We start from the raw sequence: 22,368 nt of genomic DNA, 5'->3' as shown, positions 1-22,368 counted from the left end.
AAAATGGATGGATGAAAGAATGAAGTGAATGTTTTTGTTGGTGGTGGTGAATGTTTCAGGGATGTCCCTTTAATGACTTTGGAATGACAGTCACTTAATCAAAGTTACCGCAAATAAACGTGATTTCCTTACCGTTTCACTGGCTAAGAAAGAGGATGGGTTACTTAAATTTTTAAATTTGTTTGGCATTTCTTATTTTATAAAGGACTTTATTGATCTTTTAATACCTGTGAGTGATACCTAACCTACAATTACATACATAAATACGTAACCTTACATTTGTTGTTATCTACCTTACCATTTATAGGCCTTCCAATTAGGTCTTCCATTTAGCTATCAAATAAAGGCTTTACTTAATTTTTTCCTTTATTTCACTCTAATTGTCATGGAGTGGCCACTTGAATTGTTTCCCTTTAATTTGTAGTATTTCCTCTTCTAACTGAAGGTGTACTTCTCGTATTGCTTGTCTTACTTGTCCTCATTTTATTGTACCTGCTGAGGTTTTCATGTTTTGCAGTAACAAGAAACAAACCACCGACTACAATGAGAAGTATTCTTAACCTAGTAGCAGTGGGATTGATTTGTGGGTGTTTCAGATTGGTTGGTTGCTTTCCTGAACCACAATGCAATACTTGATTCGACAACTATCAGTGGTAGGGAGAGAAGTAATGAGAATTGGGGTTTTAGCCAGTATTGCCGCAATTTGTTGGTAAATTTTTGTTATATTTTGTCTTCTAGTAAAAGAGATTTATGCCTTCTCATAGAAGAGGTTCAGGTCTTCTCAGCGAAAAGCTTAAAGTCTTCCCACAGAAGATCTTTAATGCATACGTATAGAAGAGTTGAAAGGTCTTCTCATAGAAAACACGAAAGGTATCCTGATAGAATACTTGTATAGATTACCTGAAAGGTCTTCGGATAGAAGAATGAAAGGTCTTCTCATAGAAGAGCTTAAGATATCTCCATGGACGATCTTAAAGTCTTATCATACAAGAGCTGAAGGTCATACAAGAGCTTTATGTCTTAGAAGCCCCTAAGCACTTCTTTTATGAAAAGATCTTAAGCTCTTCTTCTATGAGAAGACCGGAAGCTCTTCAGTACACAAGCAAGTGTAACTTAGAAAACTATTAAAAAAGGGAAAGCGCTGCGTGGTGTTCTTTGCCGTGGGCCTGAGTGAAAACTGAAATTAGACATAGTACATAACCTGACGTAGGGGATGGAAGATACCAAGGAACGGTCCTGACCGGCTTTAATCTGGGGAACTGCCCCTTTAACACCCGTTAAAGATAGTGAGCTAACATGTGCCGTGCGTTCACCCATAAGAACGTTAAAAACTTGGGTTTTGGCGTCGGGTTAGTAACCCTCCCCTAGAAAAAACAGACTACTATGAAAAAAAGAAAGAAAAGAAAAACAAATCCCTCAAAAGTTGACGAACCTCGCAAACGTTTTAAGGACCATGATATTCGAATCTGCACCTGGAATGTTCTCACTCTTTATAGAGAAGGTGCAGTTTTCGCACTGGCAGACGTGCTTGAAAAGTACAAGGCCGATATTACTGCCGTTCAGGAAATACGATGGATTGGGAAAGGCGTCACAACAACACTTAAAGGTGACGCACTGTATTATAGCTGCCATGACGTAAAGCATGAGTTTGGTTGCGGATTTGTAGTTAGTCGGAGACTAAAACATCTGGTATCCAGCTTCACCCCAGTGAATGAAAGACTTGCTGCAATTCGAATAAAAACTAAGTTCTTTAACATCAGCTTTATTTGCGCTCATGCTCCCACTGAAGAAAATGACGAACAGACCAAAGATATATTTTACGATCGCTTAGAAGAAACTTATGACCGTTGCCCTGCCCATGACATTAAAATTATACTAGGCGATTTTAATGCCAAAATTGGAAAGGAGAATATCTTTGGCCCAACAGTCAGGAAATTCAGCCTCCACACTGAAACATCTGACAATGGTATGAGGCTGATAGACTTTGCAGCTGCAAGAAACATGGTAGTAAGCAGTACCAGATTTAAGCATTTCGATATTCATAAGGGCACCTGGCTGTCGCCAGATCAAAGAACAAGAAATCAAATAGATCACGTTGTGATAGATGGAAGACATGCATCAACCGTGTTGGATGTACGATCGTTCCGAGGTGCAAACATAGACTCGGACCACTACCTTGTTGCAGCAAAGATACGTACCAGATTACGGACACGGAAGTTGGACATCGGTAAGCTGCAATCACAACAGATAGTCACAGCATATTCCACTCAACTGGCCGAACTGCTTAATCAAAGCATAACATATCAGGACAATGGCAAAACATTGCCCACTCCATGCAAACAGCCGCAAAATCAGTACTTGGATACCAGAGACCTCCACCAAGGAATCCATGGTATGATCAGCAGTGTCGTGCTGCTACCGAAGAGACAAATGCGGCATATAGGGCTACTTTACAATCAATAGCAACGCGTAGCGCATGAGAGTGGTATCGGGTGAAAAGGAGAGAGGAGAAACGTCTTTTCCGCAGGAAAAAGAGAGAGATGGAAAAGCGGGAGTGTGAACAAATCGAGATGTACAGGAGACCGAATGATGTGCGAAAATTCTACCAAAGAGTGAAACATCAAACTGATGGCTTTGAAACTGGCCATCCTCCTGTAGAGACCAGCAAGGTAATCTGGTAGCTGATACAGATAGTGTGCTAAGGATATGGAAAGAGCATGTTTCCAAACTGTTGGTATCCAATATTAGCGAAGTCGACGAAGATACCACATATCCAATCCCAGAAGATGGTATTGAATGTATACCATCCGGCCAAGATGAGGTAAAGACAGCAATAAACCGGCTGAAGAATAATATAGTAGCAGGAGCTGATGGCCTACCAGTCGAGCTGTTTAAAACCGGAGGCGACACGCTGATAAGGTGTATGCATCAGCTAGTTAGCTCCATCTGGCAGGAAGAACGCGTACCCGATGATTGGAACCTGAGCATCCTGTGTCCCGTCCATAAGAAAGGAGAGAAGACTTTGTGCTCCAACTATAGGGGCATAAGTCTTCTCCCCATCGCCTACAAGATAGTGTCTGGAATATTGTGCGAACGACTAAAGCCTATGGTCAACGAGATAATTGGACCATACCAATGCGGCTTTAGACCTGGCAAGTCCACCATTGATCAGATATTTACCCTGCGGCAAATCCTGGAGAAGACCCAAGAGATGCAGATCGACACATACTACCTTTTTGTCGATAATAAAGCAGCCTTCGACAGCAATGTCTGAATTTGGTATCCCCGCAAAGCTCATTCGGCATTGTAAAATGACTCTGATACAATATATTCAGTTAAAATAGGAAAGAACCTCTCCGAAGAGTTTTATACCAAAAGAGGTTTCAGGCAAGGAGACAGCCTTTCGTGTGATCTTTTCAACATCCTGCTAGAAACGGTTATACGAGAGGCAAACGTCAAAAGAAGTGACACAATATACACCAATACTTGCTTATGCTGATGATATAGACATCATGGGACGATCAGTAAAAGAAGTAACCGATACCTTTATGAAGGTCGAAGGAGAATCGGCTAAAGTGGGTCTGGAGGTAAACGGCGAGAAGACCAAGCTGATGGTGTCGACGCGCAATGCGTCCATTGAGATCGGACAAACTGTTGGTTCCTATAATTTTGAGGTAGTAAAAGACCTCGGCACCGCCGTAAACACAACAAACGACATCAGTTGTGAAATAAAAAGAAGAATTGTATTGGCCAACAGATGCTACTTTGGCTTAAGTAAGTACTTCAAAAACAAAGCCACAACTCGTCAAACAAAATTACGCTTTACAAAACACTGATACTACCCGTGATGATGTATGGCTCCGAAGACTGGGTACTTGCGCAAGCAGATAAGCCAGTGCTTGGCGTGTGACCAATCTGCGTTGACGGTCAATATAGACGTCGTATGAACCACGAGCTGTATCTGCTACACAACGACATCAATATAGTTAAACGTATCGAGATGCAGCGATTGCGTTGGCTAGGCCATATAATAAGAATGAGCGATGATGAACCCGCTAAAAAGACGTATAAATTCGAGCCACATGGCGGTGCACGCAGAATTGGCAGGCCAAAGAATAGATGGCGCAAACAAGTGGATGAAGAGATGACAAGGCGCGGTATTCCAAAAAGCGAAGCACAAAACAGAGAGAATTGGAGATCTTTTCTTAGTTCGGTTTATGGAACAAATGTTCTGTAATGGGCCAGCTAAATAAGTAAGTACATATCCTCACCTGAAATGCCCAAAGATGTAACCCTGAACGTCGCCATTTATGGGTGACGTCTGTAGACATTTCTGGTGACGATATGTTCAAAAAAACGTCCCCGATGAGACAAGGAATGAGTCGATAACCAGAAAAATGAGTTACAGAAAGAATTCCACTACTGAGATTTATTTTCAAATTCATCCTTCTTGTATATAAAATATTACGGTACTTAATTCTGACATTTTGTTTTTCTTAATCTATCTCTTAAACGTACATAAATAAAAACAATCCTTAAAACTACAGCTCATGGCACAAATTCCAAGGTAGTAGTGTCACACCAGCTGTTCGAATATATGTACATAAAAAGTCAAATACCTTTATAAAAGAAATTATTTTTGTTGCAATTTCCCCAACAACATAAAGAAAATTTTGACATAACATATTCAAAATTTTACGATACCACAGCCTTGGTAATTGTGCCATGCTACAGCTGTTAGTTAGACGGCTGGGGCTCAATTCTGTTTCTATGGGCTGCATTCTTGTTCTATTCTAGTTCGTAGAAACAAAATTGAGCTCCAGGGTCCAATTCAGGGCAGTTCACATTGAATAATATATCGTTAACTATGTCAAGAGGGTAGTTCACCATAAATGATATTTACTTGAATAAAAAATAATATTTTTAATTAAATAAATTAAATAATAAAGGCCTGCGTACATAAGCTGCCTTGCCTGCTTACCTTGCTTACTTCTGATAAAAGAATAAAAAAACAAAAGGGCAACCCAGTTCGAAATTTCCTCGGCCTTCTTTATTCTTTTATTTTTATTATGTCAAAAATGAAGCAGGAAAGCAAGGCAATCAGGCAGAGGAGCTTATGTACGTAGGCCTTAATACTACCAAAGATCTCCTGATAGCTTATAGTAAGTTTACATTTACGAAATCCACTCGATTTCAACTATCAATTCCATTGCTTAAACGCCAAATGAAATCCAATGGGTTTCAGATGAGTTTTCATTTCACGCATACGCAAATTTATTGACAGTTTAAATCGAGTGGATTTTGTAAAGGAAAACCAAGCAATAGCTTAAGTACTTTTTTAAATTTTAGTAACAAATTTATTTGGTGGGTAAGGCAACCCAGTCTCGTTCATGTTCAGTGCACTTGAAATTGATGACTGTGCTGTGCTGCAACTAAATGTTGACAATATTTAAGTGGTTGTCAGACAAAACGGAACACGAAAACAAACTCTGCATAGGGTTTTTGTTAAAAAATGTCTTCATTGTAAGCAAAAGTTTCGTTGTTGCTGCAGTTATTTTGAGTTTACAAAAAAACTTAAAAGTTTGTCGACCAAATTGGCAATTGAGTGAAAAGTTTTTTTTTTTTTTTTGAAGTGAAAGTAGATTTAAATGTGTTTCGGAGACTATCATCTTCATCTTGTGGGTAAAGACAAAATTAACAAACTAATGCAATTTGCCCAGCTACCGAAAATTTAATCTCGTGCAAGAAGATTTAATCATAGCGCAAGATGAAGCCTTTAAAGACCATCAGGCTTACAGCAGACCCAACATCTATTTAGCTGGAATTAAAAATTGATTAACAAAACTAACCTAAGGCAAAATGAACAACAACAGGATATTATGGCAATATCATTTAGCACACGAAATTGGACACGCATTGCGTAATGGAATGTACGAACTTTTCGTTACGGTAAAGAGATCGTAACGAACGCACACGTTACGCTCTCATTGCCGTCTGGAGGGGATGGAATACACAATAGATAGATGTTAAACAGTTCCGGAAATATTACCCCACCTTGGGGAACTTCCTGTTTCAGTCTACTGGGTTTGGACTTATTGTTCTTGAATTCCATGTACGGCTAGCGTCCACATATATAATTGATTATCCAGCGTTTCAAACAGCGTTGAGTGCCTGACACTGTCAAATGCTTTTGACAAATCAAGCGTCACCATCAATGTTCTATCAATCCCACGACAGCTCGTTCTTTCGTACCGTATTGACACGGAACCATAGTGCTTCGGTCAGCTGCTGCCAACCTAACATCAAACCTATGCTTCTGCGTAGGTTTCATGCTGCTACAACGACAACAACATCACTTTTATATCACACGGCTTGTTCCTATTGAGTCCTCGACTAATATGTGTAGCAATGGCGTGCAGCGCTTTAATCCTAGCTTCAGTAGCGGGACCACCCTGTCCATTTTCCAGACTTCGGGAACGATTTGTGTGGCTAGCAACATGTTGAGAACTTTGATGAGATACTCGAATCCTGGCTCATTCAGCTGTTTCGGCATTATCACGGAGATTCCATCAGGACCGAACGCTTTGGATGATTTAGCTTTCCTGATGACATTTGGAACATCATCCATTGCAAATTGTGGTGGTTCCTCCTCAGTAGGAAGAGATCTAATGCGACGTAGTAGTCTTCTCATCGCCTTTGTCTGCCGGGGTGCTCGACAAACTGTCCATTAAAATTACTCTTCGGATCATTCAGTGTTACGTCGCCAAACATGACTTAGGTCCTATCTTTATTATTTCCAGGATTCAATAATGACTTAACCCTTGCCCACAATTCACTTATTCCGGCTCCAAAGTTGCAACTTTTCAGATGTTCCGCTTATGTTTACCGACCAATCTGTTAACTTCCAGTAGCTGCTTCCCGACTCTGGAGTTGGCTTGACAAAGCTCATCACCCTCATTTGCTAATCTCGTCATGTCGGCTGGGAAATTTGGTCTCACTTCGGTTATTCTACCAGCATGTATATGGTGAGCGCCTGCAGCAGTGAAGATGTCTCGGAACGTTGTTTCTGCTACCCGAACATAAGAAGGGTTGGACAGATCTGTGAAGTGGCTATTAGTGAACTTTCTGAAACTGGGCCAATTACCATCCAAATGTTTAATGAAATTGTGGCGTTCAGAGGTGACGAAATCGGGCGGTCTGCTAATGAAGACAATTATGCGGAGATGGTCTGACCGAAGAGAAAAGACGGATTGCCAGGTGAGACCAGAGTATCAAACCAACTTCAAACTTCTTGGTGGGGTATTAAAAGACCTTCAAACTTCTTTGTCGGGTATCAAACTACCTTCTCAATTAACGAACTACATTCTCGGTTATCAAAAAATTTTGTCATGTATTTCTTTGTCCGATAACACACTTCTTACATGAATATAGAACTACCTTCAAACTTCTTTACCTTCCCGAGCATCAGACTTCCTTCTATTAGAACCACCTTTAAACTTCTTTTGGGTATCAAACAGCACCGAAACCGCCTTCAAACTTCTTTTGGGTATCAAACAGCATCAAAACCACCTTCAAACATCTTTGTAGGTCATCAAACCATCTTCAAATTTCTTTGTCGAGTATCAAACTACTTCCCAAGTATCAAACCACCTTCAAACTTCTTTGTTGGGTATCAAACTACCATCTCGAGTATCAAACGATCTTCAATCTTCTTGGTCGGACATCAAAAAACCTTCAAACTTCTTTGTCAAGTATCAAACTACTGTCTGGAGTATAAAACGAACTTCAAACTTCGTTTTCGGTTGTCAAACTACCTTCACAAGTATCAAACCAACTTCAAAAATTGTTGTCATGTATCAAACTAGCTTCAAACTTCTTTGTCGGCTATCACACTTCTTACTTGAATATGGAACCACATTCAAGCATCTTTATCGAATTACCTTCCCGAGCATCAGACTACTTTCTGAAGTATTAGAACCACCTTCAAACTTTTTTCAAAATCAAGACGACCTTCAAACTTCTTTGTAAGTTATCAAACCATCTTCAAATTTCTTTGTCGAGTATCAAACTACCTTCCCGAGTATCAAACTACCTTCAAACTTCTTTGTTGGGTACTTTCGTGAGAATTGACCACATTGAAACTATCTTCTTAATTACAAAACAACCTTTCAACTTCTTTGTTGGGTATCAAACTGCCATCTCGAGTATTAAACGACCTTCAAACTTCTTGGTCGGGCATCAAAACACCTTCAGACATCTTTGTCAGGTATCACACTACTTTCTCGAGTATCAAACTACATTCTTGGGTATCAAACTAGCTTCAAACTTCTTTGTTGGGTATCAAACTACTGTCTCGAGAATAAGACAAACTTCAAACTTCGGTTTCGGTGTCAAACTACCTTCACAAGTATCAAACCAACTTCAAAAATTGTTGTTATGTATCAAACTACCTTCAAACTTCTTTGTCGGTCGATTCTTTATCAAATTACCTTCCCGAGCATCAGACTACCTTCTGAAGTATTAGAACCACCTTTAAATTTCTTTCGGGTATCATCTTCAACATCTTCAAATTTCTTTGTCGAGTATCAAACTACCTTCCCGAGTATCAAACAACCTTCAAACTTCTTTGTTGGGTATCAAACTAATTTCGTGAGAATTAAGCACATTAAAACTACCTACTCAAGTACAAAACAACCTTCCAACTTCTTTGTTGGGTATCAAACTACCATATCGATTATCAAACGACCTTAAAACTTCTTTGTCAGGTATCAACCTACTGTCTCGAGTATAAAACAAACTTCAAACTTCTTTTTCGGATATCAAACTACCTTCACAAGTATCAAACCAACTTCAGAAATTGTTGTCATGTATCAAGCTATCTTCTTTGTCGGTTATCACACATCTTACTTGAATATGGAACCACGTTCAAACTTCTTTATCAAACTATCTTCCCGACTTCAATTTTTTTTCGGGTCTAAAAAGCTTCTCAAGCATAAAACCCCCATCAAACCACATTCAAACTTGTTTATCGTGTATCAAACCACTCTCAAACTTAATTTTCGGGTATCAAACTACTTTCTCGAGTGTCAAAACTACCTTCAAACTTCTTTATAGGATATCAAACAACCATTAAATTTCTTTGTCGGCTATCAAATTACTTTCTCGATTATCAAACCAACCTCAAGGTATTTTATCAGGTATCAAACCACCTTCAAACTTCATTGTCAGATATCAAACTACTTCCTCGAGCATCAAACTAACGTCAAACTTCTTTGTAAGATATCAAACCACCGTCAAACGCCTTTGTTGGATATCAAACCCTACTCAGACTATTTTAGTGAGACTAAAAACACCATCAGAGCGCTTTTTCGGTATCAAATCATCATTCGACATCAAACTTCTTTGTTAGCTTATCTGTCCTAGAAGTTCGTAGCTATGCCAATAATTTACTCATCAACACTAGGGTTCCTAGCGTGTGAGTGTGTTCTTGTTTTCAAATTTATCCAATTAATTTAACGCTGACCGCTAATTTTAGCTGCCACTTATTTTTCTATTCCGCGACAATATAATTCTACTGGTTAGTCCGACATTAGAGTTTTGTTCTGAAGTATTAGAACCACATTCGAAATTTTCTCGGGTATCAAAAAGCTTCTCGAGCATCAAAACCACCTTCAAACTTCCTTGTAGGTTATCAAACCATCTTCATACTTCTTTGTTGAGTATCAAACTACATTCTCGAGCATCAAACCACCTTCAAACTTCTTTGTTGGGTATCAAACTAATGTCTCGAATATAAAACAAACTTCTTTTTCGGATATCAAACTATCTTCACAAGTATCAAACAATCTTCAGAAATTGTTGTCATGTATAAGCTACCTTCTTCGTCGGTTATCACACTTCTTTCATGAATATGAAACCACCTTCAAACTACCTTCCCGAGCATCAAACTACTTTCTGAGGTATCAGAACCACCTTCAAACTTTTTTCGGGTATAAAAAAGCTTCTGGAGCATCAAAACCATCTTTAAACCACCTTCAAACTTGTTTGTCGGGTATTAAACCAACTTCAAACTTAATTTTCGGGTATAAAACTACTTTCGAGTGTCATTCAAACTTCTTTATAGGGTATCAAACAACCTTGAAACTTCTTTGTCGGCTATCAAATTACTTTCTCGAGTATCAAACCAACTTCAAGCTACTTTATCAGGTATCAAACCACCTTCAAACTTCATTGTCAAGTATCAAACTACTTCCTCGCCACTTATTGTCTATTCCGCGACAATATAATTCTACTGCTACTACTTTTCGGGTATCAAACTACTTTCTGGAGTGTCGAAACTACATTAAAACTTCTTTATAGGGTATCAAACAAACTTCAAACTTCTTTTTCGGATATCAAACTACCTTCACAAGTATCAAACCACCTTCAGAAGTTGTTGTCATGTATCAAGCTACCTTCTGTGTCGGTTATCACACTTCTTACTTGAATGTGGAACCACGTTCAAACTTCTTTATCAAATTACCTCCTCGACCATCAAACTATTTTCTGAACTATCAGAACCAGCTTCAAATTTTTCGGGTATAAAAAAGCTTCTCTAGCATCAAAACAATCTTCAAACTTGTTTGTCGGGTATCAAACCACCTTCAAACTTCATTTTCGGGTATCAAACTACTTTCTCGAGTGTCAAAACTACCTTCAAACTTCTTTACAGGGTACCAAACAACCATTTAACTTCTTTGTCGACTATCAAATTACTTTCTCGAATATCAAACCAACTTCAAAGTATTTTATCAGGTATCAAACGACCTTCAAACTTCATTGTCAGGTATCAAACTACTTCCTCGAGTATCAAACTAACGTCAAACTTCTTTGTAAGATATCAAAGCACCTTCAAACGTCTTTGTTGGATCTCAAACCCTACTCAGGTTATTTTGGTGAGACTTAAAACACCATCAGACCGCTTCAAATCATCATTCGACATCAAACTTCTTTGTTGGCTCATATGTCCTAGAAGTTCGTAACTAGGTATACAATTTACTCACCAACACTGCAGTTCCTAGCGTGTAAGTGTGTTTTTATTTTCAAATATATCCAATTAATTAACCCCTAACCGCTAGTTTTAGCTGCCACTTATTGTCTATTACTCAATAACAAAATTTTTCTGGTAGCCGCCCGACTGATTACACCATGTCCCTCAATTTTCATGCTAAACAAGCAAATATTAGGCGAGTTATTTTCCACTTACCTTGTGGTGATTTTTCCTCTTCCATTTTGCCCAAATAGAAGGGACCCTGCCGCGTGCTGATTTCATGGACAATTATGGCAAATGAATAGACATCACCCTTTTGGGTACCCTCCGGAGGACGATTATTTTCCATTTTCAAGAGTTCAGGAGCAGTCCACAAAAGTTCTAGAAAGAAAGAAACAAAAAATTACAACGCTGCCCGGACAAATCATCATCCATGAAATACTTACTGCTCCAATATGAATGACTATTACAATTCTCCACATCATCCTTATCCGCAACGCTTCTACGCAAGGTGTGTAAACCAAAATCACAGATTTTCAATACGAATCTTGAATCCACAACACAATTGGAAGATTTCAAATTTCCATGTGCTTTAATATCGGAGTTATGAAGAAACTGCATACCCCGGACAATATCATGCATAAGCGACAGCTTAAACATCCAGTCCAGCTGAAATTGTTCATTTTCCAAAATGTCCTGCAACGAACCTTTGGGGCAATATTCTGTCAATATAAAACTTTTCGTGGGATCTAAACAGGCGCCGAAAAATTTCACCAAATGGTCATGCTGCAGATCTTTCATGCGTTTCAGTTCCAACATTAGCGAACGATTTAGGGTGATATTTCTTTCATTTACCGATTTAATGGCTACCTTACAGCCTCGAAAAAGGCCCACTGGTATGAAAATTTGACGATCACCACTTAGGGAACCCATATCATCGGACATTAGAGTCATTTGGGAGTTATGCTTAACCAGGGAATGTAACGAGCCACGAAAGCAGCGACCGGCAGAATTGTGGAAGATAACATCATCCATGCTCACTCTCCAGGCCATGGAATTAATTTCAGCCTCCGATTTGTAATGGCGATAGCCGAAGAAGAAGCAGACACTCATTATGATGACCACCACCCCCAAGACCAGGGACAATATGGCATAACCGGGCAGAGCTATAAAGAGAAAAAAACAATTAAAATAAACTGCCCTTTGCTGGCACTTTTCCCATACTCACAATTATCCGGACACAAAGAACCATCATAACCACACACCGGTCTATCTAGCGGTGGATCCAAACGATTTCCCGCCCAATGAATTGTCTTGCCCGGCACATATTCCAGCTTATTGTGCTGGAAATGGGCCACAATTTCAAATCTACCCGTTGTGGGATTCATATCCAACAAAGAATAGGCAGAGATCCGATCACCATTTGCATCAATTGTCACATTGCCGGTGATGCCCATGAAACTGCGATTCCACATTCTCCTTACCATATCCGTGCCATTTATGGGACGTGTCAGCACCGTGGGATCTTCACGTATGCTGTCATTCAAGGCATTGGCATACAAAAGGACACCATCGAAAAAGGATGTTACAAACACCGATATGGGTTCGTTGTCGTGGAATGTGTAATTGTATTTTTCTTCAGCAATGGCTTTAATCTGCAAAGTGGTTGGGAGAAAACAAAATGAAAAAAAATTAATGCAAGTTGGGGCGAACTACGTCAAGGACCACGTCAAGGATGTTCTGTGCCACATTTTTATATATTATTCTCCTGATAGTGCATTAACAATTCTACATTCATATATTTATGCGAAGAAGTACAAAAGCAAATTTTACGAGGAAGGGTGAGGGAAGTCGATGAAGAGTTCACTGAACGATGAACCAATTTTCTATGGAAATAGTTCATCAAACGACGAAAAAATTTACTGTAGAAATAGTTCATCGAACGACAAACAAATTTCCTATGGAAATAGTTCTTCGAATGCTGAAAAAATTTCCTTTGGAAATAGTTTATCGAACGCTGAACAAATTTCCTATGGAAATAGTTCATCGAACGATGAAAAAATTTTCTTCATCGAACGATGAAACGATTTCCTATGGAAATATGTTCATCGACCGTTGAACTTTTTCCTATGGAAATATGTTCATCGAGCGATGAACTTTTACCTATGGAAATATGTTCATCGAGCGATGAACTTTTTCCTATGGAAATATGTTCATCGAGCGATGAACTTTTTCCTATGGAAATATGTTCATCGAGCGATGAACTTTTTCCTATGGAAATATGTTCATCGAGCGATGAACTTTTTCCTATGGAAATATGTTCATCGAGCGATGAACTTTTTCCTATGGAAATATGTTCATCCAGCGATGAACTTTTTCCTATGGAAATATGTTCATCGAGCGATGAACTTTTTCCTATGGAAATATGTTCATCGAGCGATGAACTTTTTCCTATGGAAATATGTTCATCGAGCGATGAACTTTTTTCTATGGAAATAAGTTCATCGACCGATGTATTTTTTCCTATGGAAATATGTTCATCGACCGACGAACTTTTTTGTATTGAAATATGTTCATCGACCGATGAACTTTTTCCTATGGAAATATGTTCATCGACCGATGAACTCGATCGATCGATTAACCAATTTCCTATGGAAATATGTTTATAGACCGAGGAACAACTTCCTATGGAAATTCCTTAAAAATCCACGCCTATTGGCCAAAAGATGGTCTTTGAAAAATTCCTTAAAAATCCACGCCTATTGGCCAAAAGATGGTCTTTGAAAAATTCCTTAAAAATCCACGCCTATTGGCCAAAAGATGGTCTTTGAAAAATTCCTTAAAAATCCACGCCTATTGGCCAAAAGATGGTCTTTGAAAAATTCCTTAAAAATCCACGCCTATTGGCCAAAAGATGGTCTTTGAAAAATTCCTTAAAAATCCACGCCTATTGGCCAAAAGATGGTCTTTGAAAAATTCCTTAAAAATCCACGCCTATTGGCCAAAAGATGGTCTTTGAAAAATTCTTTAAAAATCCACGCCTATTGGCCAGAGGATGGTCTTTGAAAAATTCCTTAAAAATCCACGCCTATTGGCCAGAGGATGGTCTTTGAAAAATTCCTTAAAAATCCACGCCTATTGGCCAGAGGATGGTCTTTGAAAAATTCCTTAAAAATCCACGCCTATTGGCCAGAGGATGGTCTTTGAAAAATTCCTTAAAAATCTACGCCTATTGGCCAGAGGATGGTCTTTGAAAAATTCCTTAAAAATCCACGCCTATTGGCCAGAGGATGGTCTTTGAAAAATTCTTTAAAAATCCACGCCTATTGGCCAGAGGATGGTCTTTGAAAAATTCCTTAAAAATCCACGCCTATTGGCCAGAGGATGGTCTTTGAAAAATTCCTTAAAAATCCACGCCTATTGGCCAGAGGATGGTCTTTGAAAAATTCCTTAAAAATCCACGCCTATTGGCCAGAGGATGGTCTTTGAAAAATTCCTTAAAAATCCACGCCTATTGGCCAGAGGATGGTCTTTGAAAAATTCCTTAAAAATCCACGCCTATTGGCCAGAGGATGGTCTTTCAAAAATTCCTTAAAAATCCACGCCTATTGGCCAGAGGATGGTCTTTGAAAAGTTCTTTAAAAATCCACGCCCATTGGCCAGAGGATGGTCTTTGAAAAGTTCTTTAAAAATCCACGCCCATTGGCCAGAGGATGGTCTTTGAAAAGTTCTTTAAAAATCCACGCCCATTGGCCAGAGGATGGTCTTTGAAAAGTTCTTTAAAAATCCACGCCCATTGGCCAGAGGATGGTCTTTGAAAAGTTCTTTAAAAATCCACGCCCATTGGCCAGAGGATGGTCTTTGAAAAGTTCTTTAAAAATCCACGCCCATTGGCCAGAGGATGGTCTTTGAAAAGTTCTTTAAAAATCCACGCCCATTGGCCAGAGGATGGTCTTTGAAAAGTTCTTTAAAAATCCACGCCCATTGGCCAGAGGATGGTCTTTGAAAAGTTCTTTAAAAATCCACGCCCATTGGCCAGAGGATGGTCTTTGAAAAGTTCTTTAAAAATCCACGCCCATTGGCCAGAGGATGGTCTTTGAAAAGTTCTTTAAAAATCCACGCCCATTGGCCAGAGGATGGTCTTTGAAAAGTTCTTTAAAAATCCACGCCCATTGGCCAGAGGATGGTCTTTGAAAAGTTCTTTAAAAATCCACGCCCATTGGCCAGAGGATGGTCTTTGAAAAGTTCTTTAAAAATCCACGCCCATTGGCCAGAGGATGGTCTTTGAAAAGTTCTTTAAAAATCCACGCCCATTGGCCAGAGGATGGTCTTTGAAAAGTTCTTTAAAAATCCACGCCCATTGGCCAGAGGATGGTCTTTGAAAAGTTCTTTAAAAATCCACGCCCATTGGCCAGAGGATGGTCTTTGAAAAGTTCTTTAAAAATCCACGCCCATTGGCCAGAGGATGGTCTTTGAAAAGTTCTTTAAAAATCCACGCCCATTGGCCAGAGGATGGTCTTTGAAAAGTTCTTTAAAAATCCACGCCCATTGGCCAGAGGATGGTCTTTGAAAAGTTCTTTAAAAATCCACGCCCATTGGCCAGAGGATGGTCTTTGAAAAGTTCTTTAAAAATCCACGCCCATTGGCCAGAGGATGGTCTTTGAAAAGTTCTTTAAAAATCCACGCCCATTGGCCAGAGGATGGTCTTTGAAAAGTTCTTTAAAAATCCACGCCCATTGGCCAGAGGATGGTCTTTGAAAAGTTCTTTAAAAATCCACGCCCATTGGCCAGAGGATGGTCTTTGAAAAGTTCTTTAAAAATCCACGCCCATTGGCCAGAGGATGGTCTTTGAAAAATTCATCCATCCTTAAAAAACCACGCCTCTTGGCCAGAGGATGGTCTTTGAAAAATTCCTCCATCCTTAAAAAATCCACGCCTATTGGCCAGAGGATGGCCTTTGAAAAATTCCTTAAAAATCCACGCCTATTGGCCAGAGGATGGCCTTTGAAAAATTCCTTAAAAATCCACGCCTAATGGCCAGAGGATGGTCTTTGAAAAATTCTTTAAAAATCCACGCCTATTGGCCAGAGGATGGTCTTTGAAAATTTTCTTGAAGACCCACCCCTCTTGGCCAGAGAATGGTCTTTGAAAAATTCCTTAAAAATCCACGCTTCTTGGCCAGAGGATGGTCTTTGAAAATTTTCTTGAAGACCCACCCCTCTTGGCCAGAGAATGGTATTTGAAAAATTCCTTAAAAATCCACGCCTATTGGCCACAGGATGTTCTTTGAAAAGTTCTTTAAAAATCCACGCCTATTGGCCAAGTCCTTCTAGACGATCAGACCACGACTAGACGATAGTTGACCACAAATATCTACTTTCCTAAACTTTCCTCCCTACCTTCCATGCCAGGAAATCTTGACGACAAAAATATGCATGCTCTGCTTTGTCTTTACTACAAAACCTTCGCACGTTCGCTGCATCACCAAATTTAATTTTTTCGTTTTTACTCTCGAAGGGGAGACACCCCAGTGAATTATGCCACACAAAGACAAAAGACACAGAATTTTATAAATCCAACCCAATGCTTGTAGTCTATATATAAATTCCGTTTGTATGCTGCTTTTTAACGCTTACCAAAGAAGAGAGAAACATCTATTTATAAGATTTCCTCCCTCAGCTTTATGAATGCATAAAATTTCGTAAATGAATGAATTCATGATCCCGCTGTAAAGTGAAACAAATGGAAAGAAATGATTCAAAAGTGTGAAAACTTTTAGTGAAGTGGAAAAGTGCTGTGGAGGAGGAAACAAGAAGAAATTGATGGGATTTTGATAACAGGGGCAGAAGGGAGAGATTTATTGAAGATAAGGGTGGCTTAATTTGTGAATAGATGGAAGCGAAAGAGAGTCGCTATAAAGGAGCAGAAAGGATTTTAAAGGAATTTTTTAACGATCATTATGTGACCAATAGGCGTGGATTTTTAAGGAATTTTTCAAAGACCATCCTTTGCCCAATAGGCATGGATTTTTAAGGAACTTTTCAAAGACCATCCTTTGCCCAATAGGCGTGGATTTTTAAGGAATTTTTCAAAGACCATCCTTTGCCCAATAGGCGTGGATTTTTAAGGAATTTTTCAAAGACCATCCTTTGCCCAATAGGCGTGGATTTTTAAGGAATTTTTCAAAGACAATCCTTTGCCCAATAGGCGTGGATTTTTAAGGAATTTTTCAAAGACCATCCTTTGCCCAATAGGCGTGGATTTCTAAGGAATTTTTCAAAGACAATCCTTTGCCCAATAGGCGTGGATTTTTAAGGAAGTTTTAATAGACTATCTTTTGCCCAATAGGCGTAGATTTTTAAGGAATTTTTCCAAGGCTATCCTTTGCCCAATAGGCGTGGATTTTTAAATAATTTTTCAAAGACCATCCTTTGCCCAATAGGCGTGGATTTTTAAGGAATTTTTCAAAGACCATCCTTTGCCCAATAGGCGTGAATTTTTAAGGAATCTTTCAAAGACCATCCTTTGCCCAATAGGCGTGGATTTTTAAGGAATTTTTCAAAGACCATCCTTTACCCAATAGGCGTGGATTTTTATGGAATTTTTCAAAGACCATCCTTTGCCAAATAGGCGTGGATTTTTAAGGAATTTTTCAAAGACCATCTTTTGCCCAATAAGCGTGGATTTTTAAGGAATTTTTCAAAGACCATCCTTTGCCCAATAGGCGTGGATTTTTAAGGAAATTTTTCAAACACCATTCTTTGCCCAATAGGCGTGGATTTTTAAGGAATTTTTCAAACACCATTCTTTGCCCAATAGGCGTGGATTTTTAAGGAATTTTTCAAAGACCATCCTCTGGCCAATAGGCGTGGATTTTTAAGGAATTTTTCAAAGACCATCCTTTGCCCAATAGGCGTGGATTTTTAAGGAAATTTTTCAAAGACCATCTTTTGCCCAATAGGCGTGGATTTTTAAGGAATTTTTCAAAGACCATCTTTTGCCCAATAGGCGTGGATTTTTAAGGAATTTTTCAAAGACCATCTTTTGCCCAATAGGCGTTTATTTTTAAGGAATTTTTCAAAGACCATCTTTTGCCCAATAGGCGTGGATTTTTAAGGAATTTTTCAAAGACCATCTTTTGCCCAATAGGCGTGGATTTTTAAGGAATTTTTCAAAGACCATCTTTTGCCCAATAGGCGTGGATTTTTAAGGAATTTTTCAAAGACCATCTTTTGCCCAATAGGCGTGGATTTTTAAGGAATTTTTCAAAGACCATCCTCTGGCCAATAGGCGTGGATTTTTAAGGAATTTTTCAAAGACCATCCTCTGGCCAATAGGCGTGGATTTTTAAGGAATTTTTCAAAGACCATCCTTTGCCCAATAGGCGTGGATTTTTAAGGAAATTTTTCAAACACCATTCTTTGCCCAATAGGCGTGGATTTTTAAGGAATTTTTCAAACACCATTCTTTGCCCAATAGGCGTGGATTTTTAAGGAATTTTTCAAACACCATTCTTTGCCCAATAGGCGTGGATTTTTAAGGAATTTTTCAAATACCATCTTTTGCCCAATAGGCGTGGATTTTTAACGAAATTTTTCAAACACCATTCTTTGCCCAATAGGCGTGGATTTTTAAGGAATTTTTCAAAGACCATCCTCTGGCCAATAGGCGTGGATTTTTAAGGAATTTTTCAAAGACCATCCTCTGGCCAATAGGCGTGGATTTTTAGGGAATTTTTCAAAGACCATCCTTTGCCCAATAGGCGTGGATTTTTAAGGAATTTTTCAAAGACCATCCTTTGCTCAATAGGCGTGGATTTTTAACGAAATTTTTCAAACACCATTCTTTGCCCAATAGGCGTGGATTTTTAAGGAATTTTTCAAACACCATTCTTTGCCCAATAGGCGTGGATTTTTAGGGAATTTTTCAAACACCATTCTTTGCCCAATAGGCGTGGATTTTTAAGGAATTTTTCAAACACCATTCTTTGCCCAATAGGCGTGGATTTTTAAGGAATTTTTTAAAGACCATCTTTTGCCCAATAGGCGTGGATTTTTAAAGAATTTTTCAAAGACCATCCTTTGCCTTATAGGCGTGGATTTTTAAGGAATTTTTCAAAGACCATCCTTTGCCTTATAGGCGTGGATTTTTAAGGCATTTTTCAAAGACCATCCTCTAGCCAATAGGCGTGGATTTTTATGGAATTTTTCGAAGACCATCCTTTACTCAATAGGCGCGGATTATTAAGGAATTTTTAAAGACCGTCCTTTGCTCCATAGGCGTGGATTTTTAAGGAATTTTTCAAACACCATTCTTTGCCCAATAGGCGTGCATTTTTAAGGAATTTTTCAAAGACCATCCTTTGCCCAATAGGCGTGGATTTTTAAGGAATTTTTCAAAGACCATCCTTTGCCCAAATTTTTCAAAGACCATCCTTTACTCAATAGGCGCGGATTATTAAGGAATTTTTAAAGACCGTCCTTTGCCCCATAGGCGTGGATTTTTAAGGAATTTTTCAAAGACCATCCTTTGCCCAATAGGCGTGGATTTTTAAGGAATTTTTCAAAGACCATCCTTTACTCAATAGGCGCAGATGTTTAAGGAAGTTTTCATAGACTATCCTTTGCGCAATAGTCGTGGATTTTTAAGGAATTTTTCAAAGACCATCCTTTGCCCAATAGGCGTGGATTTTTAAGGAATTTTTCAAAGACCATCCTTTGCCCAATAGGCGTGGATTTTAAAGGAAGTTTTCAAAGAGCATTCTTTGCCCAATAGGCGTGGATTTTTAAGGAAGTTTTCATAGACTATCCTTTGCCCAATAGGCGTGGATTTTTAAGGAAGTTTTCAAAGAGCATTCTTTGCCCAATAGGCGTGGATTTTTAAGGAAGTTTTCAAAGAGCATTCTTTGCCCAATAGGCGTGGATTTTTAAGGAAATTTTCAAAGACCATCCTTTACTCAATAGGCGCGGATGTTTAAGGAAGTTTTCATAGACTATCCTTTGCCCAATAGGCGTGGATTTTTAAGGAAATTTTCAAAGACCATCCTTTACTCAATAGGCGCGGATGTTTAAGGAAGTTTTCAAAGACCATCCTTTACTCAATAGGCGCGGATGTTTAAGGAAGTTTTCATAGACTTTCCTTTGCCCAATAGGCGTGGATTTTTAAGGAATTTTTCAAAGACCATCCTTAGCCCAATAGGCGTGGATTTTTAAGGAATTTTTCAAAGACCATTCTTTGCCCAATAGGCGTGGATTTTTAAGGAATTTTTCAAAGACCTTCATTTGCCCAATAGTCGTGGATTTTTAAGGAATTTTTTAAAGACCATTATTTGCCAATAGGTGTGGATTTTTAAGGATTTTTTGAAGGCCATATTCTGCCCAATTGGCTTGGAGTTTTAAAGAATTTTTTAAAGACCATCCTTTGCCCAATAGCCGTGGATTTTTAAGGAATTTTTCAAAGACTATTCTTTGCCAAATAGTCGTGGATTTTTGAGGGATTTTTCACAGACCATCCTTTGCCCAATTTAAGGAATTTTTCAAAGACCATCCTCTGGGCAATAGGCGTGGATTTTTAAGGAATTTTTCAAAGACCATCCTCTGGCCAATAGGCGTGGATTTTTAAGGAATTTTTCAAAGACCATCCTTTGCCCAATAGGCGTGGATTTTTAAGGAAATTTTTCAAACACCATTCTTTGCCCAATAGGCGTGGATTTTTAAGGAATTTTTCAAACACCATTCTTTGCCCAATAGGCGTGGATTTTTAAGGAATTTTTCAAACACCATTCTTTGCCCAATAGGCGTGGATTTTTAAGGAATTTTTCAAATACCATCTTTTGCCCAATAGGCGTGGATTTTTAACGAAATTTTTCAAACACCATTCTTTGCCCAATAGGCGTGGATTTTTAAGGAATTTTTCAAAGACCATCCTCTGGCCAATAGGCGTGGATTTTTAAGGAATTTTTCAAAGACCATCCTCTGGCCAATAGGCGTGGATTTTTAGGGAATTTTTCAAAGACCATCCTTTGCCCAATAGGCGTGGATTTTTAAGGAATTTTTCAAAGACCATCCTTTGCTCAATAGGCGTGGATTTTTAACGAAATTTTTCAAACACCATTCTTTGCCCAATAGGCGTGGATTTTTAAGGAATTTTTCAAACACCATTCTTTGCCCAATAGGCGTGGATTTTTAGGGAATTTTTCAAACACCATTCTTTGCCCAATAGGCGTGGATTTTTAAGGAATTTTTCAAACACCATTCTTTGCCCAATAGGCGTGGATTTTTAAGGAATTTTTTAAAGACCATCTTTTGCCCAATAGGCGTGGATTTTTAAAGAATTTTTCAAAGACCATCCTTTGCCTTATAGGCGTGGATTTTTAAGGAATTTTTCAAAGACCATCCTTTGCCTTATAGGCGTGGATTTTTAAGGCATTTTTCAAAGACCATCCTCTAGCCAATAGGCGTGGATTTTTATGGAATTTTTCGAAGACCATCCTTTACTCAATAGGCGCGGATTATTAAGGAATTTTTAAAGACCGTCCTTTGCTCCATAGGCGTGGATTTTTAAGGAATTTTTCAAACACCATTCTTTGCCCAATAGGCGTGCATTTTTAAGGAATTTTTCAAAGACCATCCTTTGCCCAATAGGCGTGGATTTTTAAGGAATTTTTCAAAGACCATCCTTTGCCCAAATTTTTCAAAGACCATCCTTTACTCAATAGGCGCGGATTATTAAGGAATTTTTAAAGACCGTCCTTTGCCCCATAGGCGTGGATTTTTAAGGAATTTTTCAAAGACCATCCTTTGCCCAATAGGCGTGGATTTTTAAGGAATTTTTCAAAGACCATCCTTTACTCAATAGGCGCAGATGTTTAAGGAAGTTTTCATAGACTATCCTTTGCGCAATAGTCGTGGATTTTTAAGGAATTTTTCAAAGACCATCCTTTGCCCAATAGGCGTGGATTTTTAAGGAATTTTTCAAAGACCATCCTTTGCCCAATAGGCGTGGATTTTAAAGGAAGTTTTCAAAGAGCATTCTTTGCCCAATAGGCGTGGATTTTTAAGGAAGTTTTCATAGACTATCCTTTGCCCAATAGGCGTGGATTTTTAAGGAAGTTTTCAAAGAGCATTCTTTGCCCAATAGGCGTGGATTTTTAAGGAAGTTTTCAAAGAGCATTCTTTGCCCAATAGGCGTGGATTTTTAAGGAAATTTTCAAAGACCATCCTTTACTCAATAGGCGCGGATGTTTAAGGAAGTTTTCATAGACTATCCTTTGCCCAATAGGCGTGGATTTTTAAGGAAATTTTCAAAGACCATCCTTTACTCAATAGGCGCGGATGTTT

The 22,368-nt window shown here is 38.7% G+C and overlaps 1 protein-coding gene across 10 annotated transcripts in view; it reads right to left on the bottom strand.

Annotated features, from left to right (window-relative positions):
• LOC141398470 (atrial natriuretic peptide receptor 2) overlaps positions 1–22,368 on the bottom strand; it is a 513,388-nt gene that overhangs the window by 25,915 nt on the left and 465,105 nt on the right. For all 10 annotated transcript variants that reach the window (XM_073975758.1, XM_073975761.1, XM_073975817.1 and 7 more), the window contains 3 exons: positions 12,258–12,684; positions 11,476–12,195; positions 11,246–11,410 (listed from right to left, as the gene is read on the bottom strand). In XM_073975758.1, coding sequence (XP_073831859.1) covers positions 11,246–11,410; positions 11,476–12,195; positions 12,258–12,684 — 1,312 coding nt within the window. The remainder of the gene's footprint in view (positions 1–11,245; positions 11,411–11,475; positions 12,196–12,257; positions 12,685–22,368) is intronic.

This window comes from Musca autumnalis, unplaced genomic scaffold (genome assembly GCF_047663935.1).
Source record: "Musca autumnalis isolate F117 unplaced genomic scaffold, ASM4766393v1 scaffold_1, whole genome shotgun sequence".
NCBI lineage: Eukaryota > Metazoa > Arthropoda > Insecta > Diptera > Muscidae > Musca > Musca autumnalis.
The sequence above is the reverse complement of the archived record's forward strand: the minus strand, read 5'-3'. Positions and strand labels throughout refer to the sequence as shown.